Source organism: Chaetodon auriga, chromosome 4 (genome assembly GCF_051107435.1).
Source record: "Chaetodon auriga isolate fChaAug3 chromosome 4, fChaAug3.hap1, whole genome shotgun sequence".
NCBI classification, from domain to species: Eukaryota; Metazoa; Chordata; class Actinopteri; order Chaetodontiformes; family Chaetodontidae; genus Chaetodon; species Chaetodon auriga.
Window position 1 is genome coordinate 6,301,933 of NC_135077.1, and position 13,841 is coordinate 6,315,773.

Here is a 13,841-nt window from a genome sequence, read left to right on the forward strand (position 1 = left end):
TGCAAAAAAAAAAAAAAAAAAAACACTCTGCACTGAGGTTTACCTGTACTAACTGAATGCTAGTTTCAGATTTGCTGCAGCTGAGCCTCAGATGATAAGACAAGGTATTCTGATCATATAATGCTTGAATCGGACAGGAAAACAGAACTGGTTATCCATTTTTAAATCATCTCAGCTCAAATGTTGAGTGTTTGTGGTTTAACTGGCAGCTTTAAGTTTGGGCCCCATCTACACCAGATATAAACATGTGATCTGTCCATACCCAGTATTAGTGTTCTTGTTATCTCATTCTACCCACAAAGTGATCAGATCTCAATATGCACATTAGTAAAGGCTGACTTGTCCAGAAACATGGTGTGTCCCAGGTCAAAGAAAGCTACTGCTACTGTTTGTAGCTTTCAATAGGGCTGCTTAAGACAGCAGGAAGAGACGGAGTTTAGTGACCTTTCAGCTTGCTGGGCAGACAGCAGTGACACTTTGTTGAAATCACAATACTTCCTGCATGCAATTTTTTTGCAAATTCAGACAGGATTATCCAGATACAGACCACATATTAATGGCAGGTGCAAACAGGGTCTTGAATCTAACCACCAACACTGACCATGTTTACATGCACAGTAATATTCCGCTATTATATATGACAATAATTTGATGCAGGTCATGTAAACAGCGTATTCTGGTTGGATTTTCCAAATGAAAAATTTTTCGACTAAGACACACGGGATATACAGATGTTATTCAGCATATTCATATGTAAACAGCTTAATAGGAATATGGTCTTTTAAGGTAAGATAAGGACAAAAACCAGAATATTTTGTGCATGTAAACGCAGTCAGTGAAAAGGGTGAGTCACATTGTTCAAAAATCGCCTGAAAATTTAACAATCCTTGTTTTAGAAAATGTGTATTGTGAAAATACATATTGGCACAAGGATGGAAAATAATCAGATTAATTACCTTTTGAAGTAAGAAATCTGACCCCCAAAAAAAGGTTTTCTCGGGGTCTTTGCCATTACAATCATTGTTCACTTGTGTTGTTTTGAGGCTACAGCTTCACTCCTGACTACCGACAGCTACTTGACTGTTCACTAAATCTCTCTTACCTGCCAATTAAAACCAAGTATTCTCTCTTCTCCCTCGGCTGTGGTGTGCAGGATGTTATTAGCAAGGTGAGATAACCTCGCTCTCGCTTGCATCAGATGAGTCTTTGATGTGTGTGATGGCGTCAGGAAATAAACGCATACAGAGATGTTGATGACAGCTTTGTGATATTCCAGAAAGAGACAGACAAAATCCACAAAGGCAGCACAGTAACCACAAGTCCAGCTGCCCAGTCCACTGTATCGTTAAAAAAAAACAAAAAAAAACTGGAGCATATTCCTGGTTCATTGTTACTTCAGCACAGCCACGATTTGCTTGGAGCATCATTTCAGACATGACACAAGCTCAACTAGTAATTCTGCTTGGTGGCATTGCTGAGTTGGTCTGTTCATGTGCTGCTTCTTTTCCATTTACCTGGAAATCGCCATCGTCATCTGGCAGGTTAGTCCATTTACAGCGGCTCTGACAGAAACAGCACGCCTGGTGAACCACGAGCTTTAGTCCTTTGACTTGTTTTCTGACTGTACACTGTCTGTTGCATTCCCGGCACGACTTGAACAGCTGAAGGATGCACTCTTCATCGACGATGAACTCCGAAGAGCTGAGGTAATCAGAAAATATGCGTGAATAGAATGGCTAGTTCTGGTTTTGACATTAGTTCAGTGAAAACAGTATTGTTATAATAATAATACGTGTATGTGTAAAGCTGGGGATGACATTCATCAACAAAAGCCTCAAATTGGATTGTGGTTATTGATATGAACGACAGCATACCTCCCCAAATCCACCAGGTAGTGTCCGTCTCCTACACTTAATGAGGTGCTGAATTCATCATCCTTGTCTTCTTTTGAATCTGTGTGAAGATTCATTTTAAACATATCAGTTATTACTTCACTTGTCCCTTTGATTTTTGACTGTGCTGATGTGAAGACGACTCACCTTCAAGATTTTCTTTATTTTCCGACTGGTTGCTTGTCACCCACTCATCTTGACTTTTCAATCTTTGACATGCAGCATCTTTTTTCCCTGACTCCTTCAATTAGGACAAGGAAAAAAAAAACTTATCAGCAAGCAACAATTAGGTAGAGGCAGCAGGCTGCTCCTCCCACGCTTCACACCCACTGCCCCAAGGTTAATGCTCAGAAAAATCCTGACTACAGCAAACTAAGAAAATACAGACAGATCCCTGAAGGATCTCTGCAGACATAGACACCAGCACTGAGATTGAGAAGGATATTTTGCCTCAAATCTTTACAAGAACTAAAAAAACATGGCAGCAGCAGTTCTCATTATTAATTAATCTGATTGTTGTTGTTGGTTTTTGATAAATTGATAAATGGTTTAAACTGTAAAATATCAGAAAATGACCAACACAAGATCACACAATGTTCAGAGATGTATTCAAACTACTTGGTTTGACTGAGCAGCGATCAAAAACCAAAGCTTTTGAGTTCACAGTGAGTCCTGTTGGTGGATGAAGCGACTAATTGTTCCAGCTCAGTCGTATTTACCTTTCCATTTTCAGATGAGTGGACTGAAGGAGCAGCACAAGCCTCCCGCTCATTGGGTGAACTCATCATAAAGGGGTATTCGTAATGCACACTTTCACTGCAGAAACACACAAAGAAGCACCGGGGTAAAGTTTTACCTTCACATGTGTGCACTTCAGCAGGCTGTGGGATTAACATGTTAGGCTATTATTGGTCGTTATTTCAGCACTAAAACTGGCAGATCCAGCACGTTCACACACAGGCCTTCTCACCAGGTTTCAGTTGAAGAACTTCTGTCGAGCGCTGGACGTTCAGGGCGATTCTCCGCCTTGGTCCGAAGATAACTACGGTCATAAAACATGGCAGCTCGCTGGTTAATTCCCACGGCCAGTGACTACAGTAACATCTATGAAAAGACACCTCAGTAAACTACACTGGCGTTAGTTGCATTTCACATTATAGTCAGTTACGCCGATACAGACCTGCCCTACCTGTCCAGCAGAATAAAAGCCATCTTTGAGTCCGTTTTAACACCACATTGCTTCTTAACTTGTCGCCACTTTGTAATTGCCGCGCCGATGGTTATTCTTGACTTACTGCGCCGTTTGTCACTTTCTCGTTTTGCTCGCTGGCCTTCTTCTGATCTCACCCTCTTCTTTTTCACGAAGTGTGCAGTGACTGATTTCTGGGGAGCTCCAGGCGCCATATTTGTTTTCCCGCATCGTAACGTCACATCCGGTGCGCCGGGTTTCAGATCCGCTCACAGAGTCTGACACTGAATTACAGAGTTATATAACATGTTGAAACACTAAATAACATAATAAATACAACTGCACTGCTGATAATTCAATGGCGGACTTGAATTGGACGGATATGTGGCATTTCTGAAAGCAGCTAAAAGGAACTTTTGTTTTGTGTTGAGTTTGGCGCCCCAACATGAGAATACATTTCCCATGAGCACCATCGCCTCGTGACGTGAAGAGCTTGAACTGGCTAGCGCGTGCATTTGTTTTGGAAGCGAGTGAAAGACAGAAAAGTTACCAACAACCGCAACATTTTCCAGTGGTGAAAAGTAACTAAGCATATTTACATAAGAACTGCTCTTAAGTATATTATCAGGTATTTGTACTTTACTTGCCGACTTTTACTGCATTCTGCTTCTACTCCACTACACGTTTTATAGTACATTTATACATCAGCTGTGGTAACTAGATACTACAGCAGAATTAGATTTTATCAGTCATCCCTCCTAAAATCGCTTACTGGATTTTATGTAAAACCCAAAATGAACTGATATAAAGTGATGCATTGGTCATAATACTCAAGAGTATACAGCTACAGCATGAATCATAATCTAATTCCACTTACAAAGGCCAGTCTGCTGCCTCATGAGTACTTTGACACCTAAGAGTACATTTTGCTGCTTTGTGTAACTTCACTTTAAACTAAGGATTTTTACCTGTGACAGAGTATATTCACATTGAAGCACTGGTGCTTACACTTCAGTAAAAGATCTACAAACTTGAATACCACACCAATCTATTAAAATAATAATAAATAAGTCCAGCATTTCAAATTGGATTTATGTAAAAGTACAGAAATGTTATAATCAAAATGTACTTTAAGTGTCAAAATGAAAAGAACTGATTTATGCAGGACGGCCTCTTTAGGAAATATACATTATTGTACAAACTTATTACTGGTTTACTAATACTTATGTGGAATTACAGATTAAAGTCATCAAGCTGATTAACTGATAGATTCGTAAACACAGCAATAAACACGGTGGAGTAAAAAGTAAATTTCCCTTCTATCTGTAGTGGTGTTAAAGGAGAAAATTGGTTAAATACTCTTGTACTTAACCTGTAATGAAGCAGATAAAGTCTGAGTAAACTAACTTCACTTAAATTACTTCCACCACAACCTCAGTATTTAAATCACCTGGGTCACACACTCCAACCTGATTTACTCAGGTAACGTTTAAAGTGGAGTCGGCCATACTGGAGGAAGATGGTTGACACTGTCACTCCACAGCCAAGCAAACAGATACTGACCCACTGCTCTGTGAAACAGCAAAACTAATGTCACCCACCGGTCGAGCAGAAACTGAGCAACCTGTGCATCCGTCGTCAGAGGTCTCTCCACTGTTGGAAAGCCTCGCCGATGTTCACGCGGCTCTTAGCCCTCACCTGGTCGTAGCCCTTCTTTTTCCGTTTTTCTTCTTCTGATCTTCTTCTCTTTGGCTGTTTCTCTGCCATCTCTTCTTCTTGACAACACGTTTATGTTGTCGTGTTCACCATGTTAGCATGTGCTACCTTTACCATCCTTCTCCCGCCCCCTCCCCTTCCCTTTGGCCTGTGCACGAGCACTGACGCCCCCTGTTGCTGATTGGCTGGAATAGTGTTGTGTGTCTCGGCCCGAGCCACTTTGTTTCTTTCCCTTTCACAGAGCCGGAGCTGCCTACGGACACCGGATTGGGCTTTTAGCTCACATACAGCGGACAGCTGGCCGACTTTAACAAAGAGTGTGTCGGATTAGATTCACTTTAACTCCGGTTTATCCGGTAATTTTCAAACACCTCTCAGATCTCTTTACATCAGTCTATTGTGAGAAGGAGTCGTCTGAAACATGTCGGAGAAACCCATAGATATGTTTGTAGCCTTTGTAGTATTTTACTTACATGTTGATGAGGAAGAAAGCCATCTCAGCGTCGGTTTTGAAGCCATTCTTGTCCCGCAGTTTCTTCCAGGCACTGTACGCTGGCCCCAGGTTTACTCTGGTCCTCCCTCGCTGTCTGTCATTCTCCCTCTTCACTCGCCTGGCCTCCTCCGACAGGGGCTTCTTCGGCTTCTTTACAAAGGGTTCAGGAGGAGTCAGTGAAGCATTTTCCTCTGCGCCTTCACAGTCTTCCATTTTCACCATTTATACGGTGCTGTCTTGTGTCTGAAACATGATGAATTAAGGCTACAAACAAACGCTAAACTGAAGCTCTTTTCTTCCTGTGTTGACTTTTTGGTTGCCCCCGTCTGCCGTAAGTCAGGACGTTTTTTTTTTTGTTTTTTTTTTTAAACTTTAATGAAACATGTATCGCTTAACAGACAAAGGTAACCCACAGATACGTCTCTTTAAATAAAATACCTAAACGATAAAATGATGCTAAAAATAAGTAGTTATCGTACTTGAATGTACTGGTGTAAATTAAGAAATTTTACTCAATTACACAATTTTGTGATATTCAAAATACCACTATATTGTGCAAAATACTTGAGTATTTCCATGTCATGCTCCTTTATCCGTCTGTTCTACAATATATCAGATATACTACTTACTTTACTATCAAAACCTATGATGCAGAAAACAGAAGGCCAAATGAATTAGCTCTTAACACACTGCCTACTCTGTGATGCATCAGTAAATAACAGTACAATAACAGAATATATTATAACTTCCAGACCTTTTTTTAAAAAACTTGATAATAGTTATGTACTTTTATATAACTACCTTTAGCTACTTACAATGGGGTATTTTTATTTTAAACATTTCCTGCAGCAGATTGATAAAAATCAATAAGCTTGGTTCAGTGTAATTTCCACTTTCAGTAACGAATAATTCAGAAAACTTGGAAATCAGTAAATTGCCTGAGGCTTTCCCTCGTCTCCGTTAAGCATTAGTAGGAAAAGAAGACGTTAACACACATGGCTCTATAAAACATAATGCTGTGAGGTCCAAACAGCATAGTTTTATTGCTCAGCTTTCTGCAAGGGTACAAGAAGTGTATTACATTGCTTCTTTATTGTCCTTATGTACAGGTGTCAGTTACAAGCTCACAGAGCAGCTGATGTGAAAAACTATGAGCACATACGCTGTAATAATAAATACAAAAACAGATAGGAAATCAAAAGAAATAAAATATGGTGCAGTTAAAAAAAAACTAAGATTTTTTTTAACTGAATTCAGTCAACAGTCATTTACACACACACAGACACACGCACACACACACACAAGAATTTGCACATAAACCTGTATTTGTACTGGGGAGCTTGTTGTATTTTGCAACCAATTAACCATTATTAAAGTCCATCATCTTCACCAAAAGTGGCCTTTGATTTATTCACTTAGATTCGGCAGATCAGAGTAGACAAAAATCTCCTTGAATGTTGAAACCTTGAAAAAATGAATAATGGCCTGCAAAACGATCAAGGATGTCTAACCAATCTGGCTGCTTAAATGGGGAAAAGTGGGATTTCCCTTCATCTGGAAGCACTCAACCCCGACAACTTTTGCACTACAGACTGAACCAGCCAGAAAACTCGGTGCTTACAAAAAGTAACGAAGAGCAGAAGTGGACTGTGTGCACTGGACAACATACATGTGTGCATATCTACATTAAAAAAATTAGCCCATCGACTATTTGGTAAATAGAAGGAAGTGTCTGATTATAACTTGGAGCCCAAGTATGCATAACGTGTGCAAACAAACTTGTAATGCATTTTTTGTTTCTGCCTCTTGAGTCAGCTTATCAAAGGAAAAATCAAATAAATCCTCTGTAACTGTACAAAGATGATCATTTCAATGTAGTTCATTTTGTCTGTTTTGTCTAATGATCATAAAAGGAAAAAAAAAAAAAAAAACACTTTGAGTACCAGCTAGTAACCAACAGTTTGTTACCTTAAAGCGAAAAAACTGTTGATGGTTACAAGGAAATGCAGGCAGAATACAGTTTAAGTCGGACGTTTTCATACACCTGACACAAGTTAATCTACGTTTTTTTCACATTTCCTGACATTTAACTCGAGTAAACATAACCTGCCTCAGAATGGTTAGAATCACTACTTTCTTTCAAGAGTGTGAAACGTCAGAATAATAGTCAAGAGAATGATTTATTTCAGCCTTTAATTCTTTCATCACATCCCCAGTGGGTCAGAAGTTTACTGAAACTTAGCATTTGGTAGCATTGCCTTTAAATTTCTGAACTTTGGTCAGATGTGTCATCTAGCCTTCCAGAAGCGTCTGGAGTTTGGCCCTTTCCTGACAGGACTGCTGTGACTGAATCAGGTTTGTAGGCCACCCTGCTCACACACACTTTTTCACTTCTGCTCAGAAACCTTCTATCTGACTGAGGTCAGGGCTTGGTGAAGGCCACTCCAATACCTTGACTTTGTTGACACTTGGCCACAACTTTGGAAGTACGCTGGGGCTCATTGCCCATTTGGAAAACTCATTTGTGACCAAGCTTGAACTTCCTGGCTGATATCTCGAGTGGTGTTTACAGCTGCGCACTTTTGTTTGTACAAATGAGCAAAGTTCCCTCAACTGTTTGGAAATTGCTCCCAAAGGATGAACCAGACTTGTGGAGGGTCACTTTTTTTTTTCTTTCGATTTTCCCATGATGAAGAAAGAAGCACTGAGTTTGAAGGTCAGCCTGAATATATAACAGGTAGTCAGTCTGAAGCATGTAAAGCCATCACATCGTTTTCTTTTTTTAAAGGCACAGTCAACTTTATGTACGTAAACATTTGACCCACTGGAATTGTGATACAGTGAATTCTAAGTGAAATCATCTGTTAGCAGCTGTTGGAGAAACTACTTGTGTCATGCACAAAGTAGATGTCCTAACAAACAACAGTTTACTAACACGGAATCTGTAGAAGAGTTAAAAATGAGCTTTAATGACTTCAACCTAAGTCTATGTAAACATCCGACTTCAACTGTACACATGAAAAAAAAAAAAAACATTTGACTGATTTTCTTTCTAAGAGTAATAATTATGCAAATAAACAGGCTTTATCTCTCAAGCATCCACTCATGCAGAGGGTTTTCTTTGGATGGAGACTCTGGTGATGGTGGTGCTCCTCACTGCTGCCTCTGCTTTTTAGTAACTTCTCATTTTGGTTTAACATTTTCACCTTGTAGCACCCAGGAGGAAAGCAGCAGTCAATGTTCAACATCTGCAGCTCTGAGGATTTGAGGCCACCATCAGCACTCAGTCCATTTCCCCTCCATGCATGTGAAATAATATTGTTGTCTGTGCTGTTTGGCATTCGGTGGTGACACAGACCTCCAGAACAGCAAGTACGGCCATTCGTGTTCTCCTATGAAGGTATGTGTGTGTAAATATGTGAAAGTGATTGACCAAAAGAAAAGATCACTTTAAACTGCCAACTGTGACATGGGTTTAAAGACAGGGCCTCTGAAATATAGTTCCCATTAAAACCAGTTTTACTCCTCCTCTCATGCTAGCCAAATAAATGTTTTAAAAAAAAAAAAAAAATAGACAACTTCACCTGAGAATGCAAAGAGGTCTGTGACAGACACCAACATGCTTGCATTTAAATTGAACAAAAAAGAACAAGCAACAATATACAAAATAGCTATGTATTTGTACATATATACTCAAAAATTACAGGTGTATAGATACTTTTTACTCTATATTTCTAATGTAGTCATATAGCAAATAAAACATGATATATTTTAATCTAATGTGAAGAAAGCACTCCTGCCATCACTGCTCAGTTTGTAAAGTGCTCTAAAGTGACAAGACAGACAAAAAGAAGGACTTCTGCCTTTTTAACTGATGATGTGACTGAAAATAAACGCCTGCTTTTTGAATAGCTCCTTATCAAGCCTGGTCCCACGGACAGTTGTGCCCTTTTCACATATAAACTGACAGGAAGTGTGCTGGGTTATGCTGGGTTGGGTAAAATAAAAAAAAAAATAAAAACATGCATACTTTGTAACTGCTGGAGGCAAATGTGTAAATGAGAGAAAAGGAAGACGAACCAGGCTCAGAAAGTGAGGTTCAATCAGCCCTGCAGCTTCATATACAGGATGCTGTGCTTGTAGAGGTGATGGAGAATTCATCTACAACATGTCGACCTTCCTCACATACAAGCGCACAATTGTATACACATGCAGAAACATACAGACACACATTTACAAGAGCTGTGGCCGCACTGCAGTGATTAAGGGGAAAAATTAAGGTTCTTCCTCCAGAGTCCGTCCCTCAGCTTTCAACAAGCCACCACAAGCTCGACTCCAAAAAACGCCACAAAACATCAGACCCACATCCACGTCACTCTGTGTGAGTTCCATTTCAAAATGATGTTCCCACAATTTCAATTATATGGTTTTACTGTTACAAATTGACTCCTGGTATGACAATTAAACAAACCGCACAGTAAAAACTAAGGATTCGCTGGTCTGAACTTGAATTAAATTAACTTTCCGAAAGAGAAAACGTAGCATTTTGGAATGAAACCCTTCAAATATCAAAGCTTCACACACTGAGGTAGGATGAATTTGTGGCGCTCCAGAAGATGAAGCACACTAACTCTGCAGCCATGAGGATCGGAGGGTGTACTGGTTGAGGTTAAGAAGGCTACAAAGGGCAAGACAATGGCTACCTGCAGTGTTCAAGATTCAGTAGCATGACAAGGATCAATTCAAACAGTTCAAACTGCCACACGAAACAGTGACACTGTTCTCAAATGTCTAGGGAGAGTTTTTAAAAGAAACACTTCTGTAATTTGTTGAATTTTAAGTTGATGAACTGCTTCCTGATTTGATGAGATTTTACGTGAGATGACTGGACAGTTTCTTCTTCTGAACGCAAACTCACAGCTGTTGAAAGAAATGCTGCAGCTCTTAATTTGCTCTCTGTATTTCACACAAACTACACCAAAACAAAACAAAAAACAAATAAATGACTGCAAATAAATGGCAGGGGATGACTCTCTAGCAGCTGTTCAAACAGATATCCGTAAGGGGAGGACGTGGAGAGCGGTGAGAGAAGAGGAAGACTGCAGGCTGGTCGAAGACACACATATCAGGCTCTTAATGAGCCTGTCGGCACGTTGCAGTGACGAGAATAGTCTAGACTCCTGCGCACAACTACACATGTTCACACACAAACACACACTCCAATGTGTCTCTCATTCCACTGCAAAGCCACAGGTCTCCTCGATCGCCGTCAGCAGCTTGTCATACAGCTTGTCATAGCTCTCGTAGGGTGGAATGTCAATCCGATTGAAGCTGGAGAGAATGAGAGAATGAGTTCATGTGAGTGACGCCACGAGAGGTTGAAAGGTATTGTTTTCCATTGTAGTGATCATAAGTGTGTGCATGTTATCTGCATGCAAATGTGTGTACGTCTGCAGGTGTATGAGACACACACCAGGTATGCGCTTTGGGCAGGTTGTTGGTGTTTGCATCGATCTGATGAATGGTGAAGAGTCTGGGCCCTGCAGCACCTGCAGTCACAACACAAACATGATCTGTCAGGTGCAGTTCAGCATCAAATGTCTCACTATAATCTCGACTAATAAAGTCCGGACCCTTTTCTAATCCAGCCTCTGCTCAGATGATATCTTTCACTGGGTTTTTGGGGAAAAAAAAAAAAAAAAAAAACTAAAACATGCTCCTGAAATTTTCAGAATTGTGGGCACGTCATAACAGCCAAGATTAAGTCAATTATTTTCTTAACATTTAACAGCATAATCAATAATACATGTCATCAGTCTCATCCACATAATGGTTGTCAAAGCCTGGGAGCTGCAATTTCCCAGTGCTAAATTATAAGCAGTCTTTTACTTTTGTTGAATATGAAGTCATCAAACTTTATTAGCGGGTACAGTAGCTGATAAGCATTTCTTTTAGAACATGGACAGAAAACAGCATCACATTTCAAAGTTTCTTACAAAAAATCCCCTCAGTGAGAATAGAAGCCAAACCCAAATGTGGAGCAGGACCTCTGCTCTCAGTGAGAAAACCATGAGAACTGGAAACAGATCTGAGGAACAGTCTAACACACACACAGAGCCAGAAACATACCCTGTAAAGCCTTGAAGCCTTGCAGCGGGACTCTGGATGAGCCCGTGACAAACTGCAGCAGCCGGGCCCTCCTCTCCTCGTCAAACGACTCCACGGCTTTCCAAAACCACTTGACGATGTTGCTGTCGGGGGTGCAGTGCTTCAGACGGGTGTTGGACTTCCAGTCAGAGATGTCGATCTTTCCCAGGCCACACACTATCAGCTGAGGGCAGAGAGGGAGACATACACTTAAACACTAGCCAAAATTACTATACCACAAAAGTCTACATGAAGAAACTATTATATTTTAGAACATATCATTGCTGGAGGTAACTGTGACTGTAACTGGATCACTCTGATTCTGAAATAGTTCTTCTCTTGTACCTCCAGTTCTTTCTCATCGAACGACTTGAGCAGGTGTTGAGGAATAACCTCATTGAAGCCCTTCTGCAGGGCCAGAAACTGAGCCTCGATGCCATGCAGGAAACGCCAGTTCACGTACAACCTGCAGAGAATATGAGAGGAAGGAAGAGGAAGAAACAGCGAGGGAGTCTGTCAGTTTTAACACTTGAGGGAGTGAAAATAGAGAGTCATTGTTGTAACACTGAACTACTGACAATACGACAGACTGGACTGCCACAGAAATGTGGTGTGAAAACAAATCTGGTACTTGCTGACTGCATGTTGTTGTTACATTCTCCTCTTTGTGTGTGCATGCCCCTCCATACCTGACATACTCCTTCTTGGTGTCCTCTGAGACGGGGATGCTCTTGCCGTTGGGTTTGAGCTCATGCTGGATGATTTCTCCATAAGCATTGTGCTCTACACAGAAAGTGTGGTCCAGGACACCAGTGATGTCATTGTCCCTGAAGAGGAGGGAGGGCAGGTTAGAGAGAAGAAGGTGCATAACAACAGGAACCACCTAACAGCGTCTGCAGAAATTAATTCTCAGGATTTGGTCCAACAAAAATAAAACACCAGTAATCTGCACTTAACATCCTCAGTGCACGGCCTGTGTGTTTTATTGTGGTTATTTTTGGCAGCTGATCTGCTGTTCAGTTTTCATGACTTTATTTCATGTGCTGTTATTAATTCTTTTGTCAATTTAAAAAAAGCAGCATTGATTATCCACAACATTGACATGGTGAGAGATCGCTCAGCAGAGATGACCAGTTCATAGACATAAGAGTGGACGACATCATCACGAGTAAGAAGTTTGTGGTTTAATGAAGAGAAGATCAACTCAGCATCTTCCAACAGAAAACACTCATTCATCAAAGTACCTCAACACTGAGTCAAAACGTGCAGGAGAACACATAAACCAGCAAGAATGTTCATATTTGAGATCAGATGTCATCATCTTAACTGGCAGCAGAGGGCGCCACTGTCATTAGAAAGCTGAGGACAGACTGGTCAAGTTTGGGTGTGCACCAATAGTCTACTACACACCAGTATTCAGTTACAGGTGCAAGGGATAAGCATTATTTCTACAGTTTGAAAAAAAAACTGCTTAAGGGTTTAGTGTTACTAACACCAATATATGTGTTTCATCTAACTATGAGTTGCTTGGAAACCAAAAAAAAAACAGAAGTCTTACAGGATCCAGACAAGGCTGTTGTGGAGGTCTGGGTCGACCGACTCCATGTCGTCCAGCGTGATTGGTTTGCCCAGCAGCTGCTTGTAGAAGGGCAGAGTGAAGCCTCCGTCAATGTAGTGGCCATGGAACACCGCCATGCCCATGATGCGGCCCACGAAGTGGAAGTATGACAGGTGCTCCTGCACATTAAACAGGGGTGTTAGTATGAAGGCTTTCCGTTGTATCATACCAGTTTTATATCATCTCATATACACACACACACACACACACACACACACACACACACACACACACACACACATACTATACATTTTTTCCATGATGTCATGTGAAAGATGAAATTAGTCCAGAGACGAATAGAAAGAAATGTCTAGTTTCTGTCTGTGTCTGATGACTGTCTGGATGCATAGCCTATTATCACGGCTGTTAGAAGTTACATACAACTATAAAACTAAATAATTCCTACAGGGTTGACAGCAGAGTCTGGGTTAATCTGTAGGGTGTAGATGTCGTCTCTGGAGTACTGGAACAGGCCGTAGTAAGGGTTCAGCATCTCGTGGGACAGCAGGTATAACCATTCTCTAAAACACAGACACACAGATTCAAATATGTGCTTTAAAATAATGCTCAAACAAGTATGAAAAAAAAATGCTGACATTTAAATCCAGAGCAGAAAAACAAACCGATCATTAACTACCTTGCCACGCCGCCATAGTCCAGTCCCTCTTCTCCTCTGAATTTGATCATCAGTCTTTTCCAGAGGTCCTTTGGACGCATCTTCATCACCTGCCGGTAGGACTCCTGCAATCCAACACACACACACACACACACACACACACACACACA

The 13,841-nt window shown here is 40.8% G+C and overlaps 2 protein-coding genes across 3 annotated transcripts in view; both read right to left on the reverse strand.

The window, feature by feature from the left end:
• Positions 1-148: 148 nt before the first annotated feature.
• Positions 149-5,639, reverse strand: LOC143319765 (uncharacterized). Of its 2 annotated transcripts, none has more exons than XM_076728967.1 (6): positions 5,271-5,639; positions 2,863-2,934; positions 2,612-2,708; positions 2,040-2,133; positions 1,875-1,953; positions 149-1,701 (listed from the first exon to the last, which is right to left on the reverse strand). In XM_076728967.1, exons 1-6 carry the CDS (start codon positions 5,510-5,512, stop codon positions 1,446-1,448), a joined length of 840 nt encoding a protein of 279 aa, XP_076585082.1. In that variant the 5' UTR covers positions 5,513-5,639; the 3' UTR covers positions 149-1,445. The 2 variants fall into 2 exon arrangements, with proteins under 2 accessions (XP_076585082.1, XP_076585083.1); XM_076728968.1 differs by lacking the exon at positions 5,271-5,639 and adding an exon at positions 3,082-3,384.
• Positions 5,640-6,290: 651 nt separating this feature from the next.
• Positions 6,291-13,841, reverse strand: part of LOC143319249 (E3 ubiquitin-protein ligase SMURF2-like) — a 60,494-nt gene continuing 52,943 nt past the window's right edge. Inside the window, exons 13-20 of the mRNA XM_076728043.1 lie at positions 13,693-13,796; positions 13,462-13,576; positions 12,996-13,174; positions 12,127-12,264; positions 11,783-11,903; positions 11,420-11,621; positions 10,764-10,839; positions 6,291-10,621 (exon numbers count right to left, since the gene is read on the reverse strand). Of these exons, the coding sequence (XP_076584158.1) occupies positions 10,522-10,621; positions 10,764-10,839; positions 11,420-11,621; positions 11,783-11,903; positions 12,127-12,264; positions 12,996-13,174; positions 13,462-13,576; positions 13,693-13,796 (1,035 nt within the window). The 3' untranslated portion in view covers positions 6,291-10,521. The remainder of the gene's footprint in view (positions 10,622-10,763; positions 10,840-11,419; positions 11,622-11,782; positions 11,904-12,126; positions 12,265-12,995; positions 13,175-13,461; positions 13,577-13,692; positions 13,797-13,841) is intronic.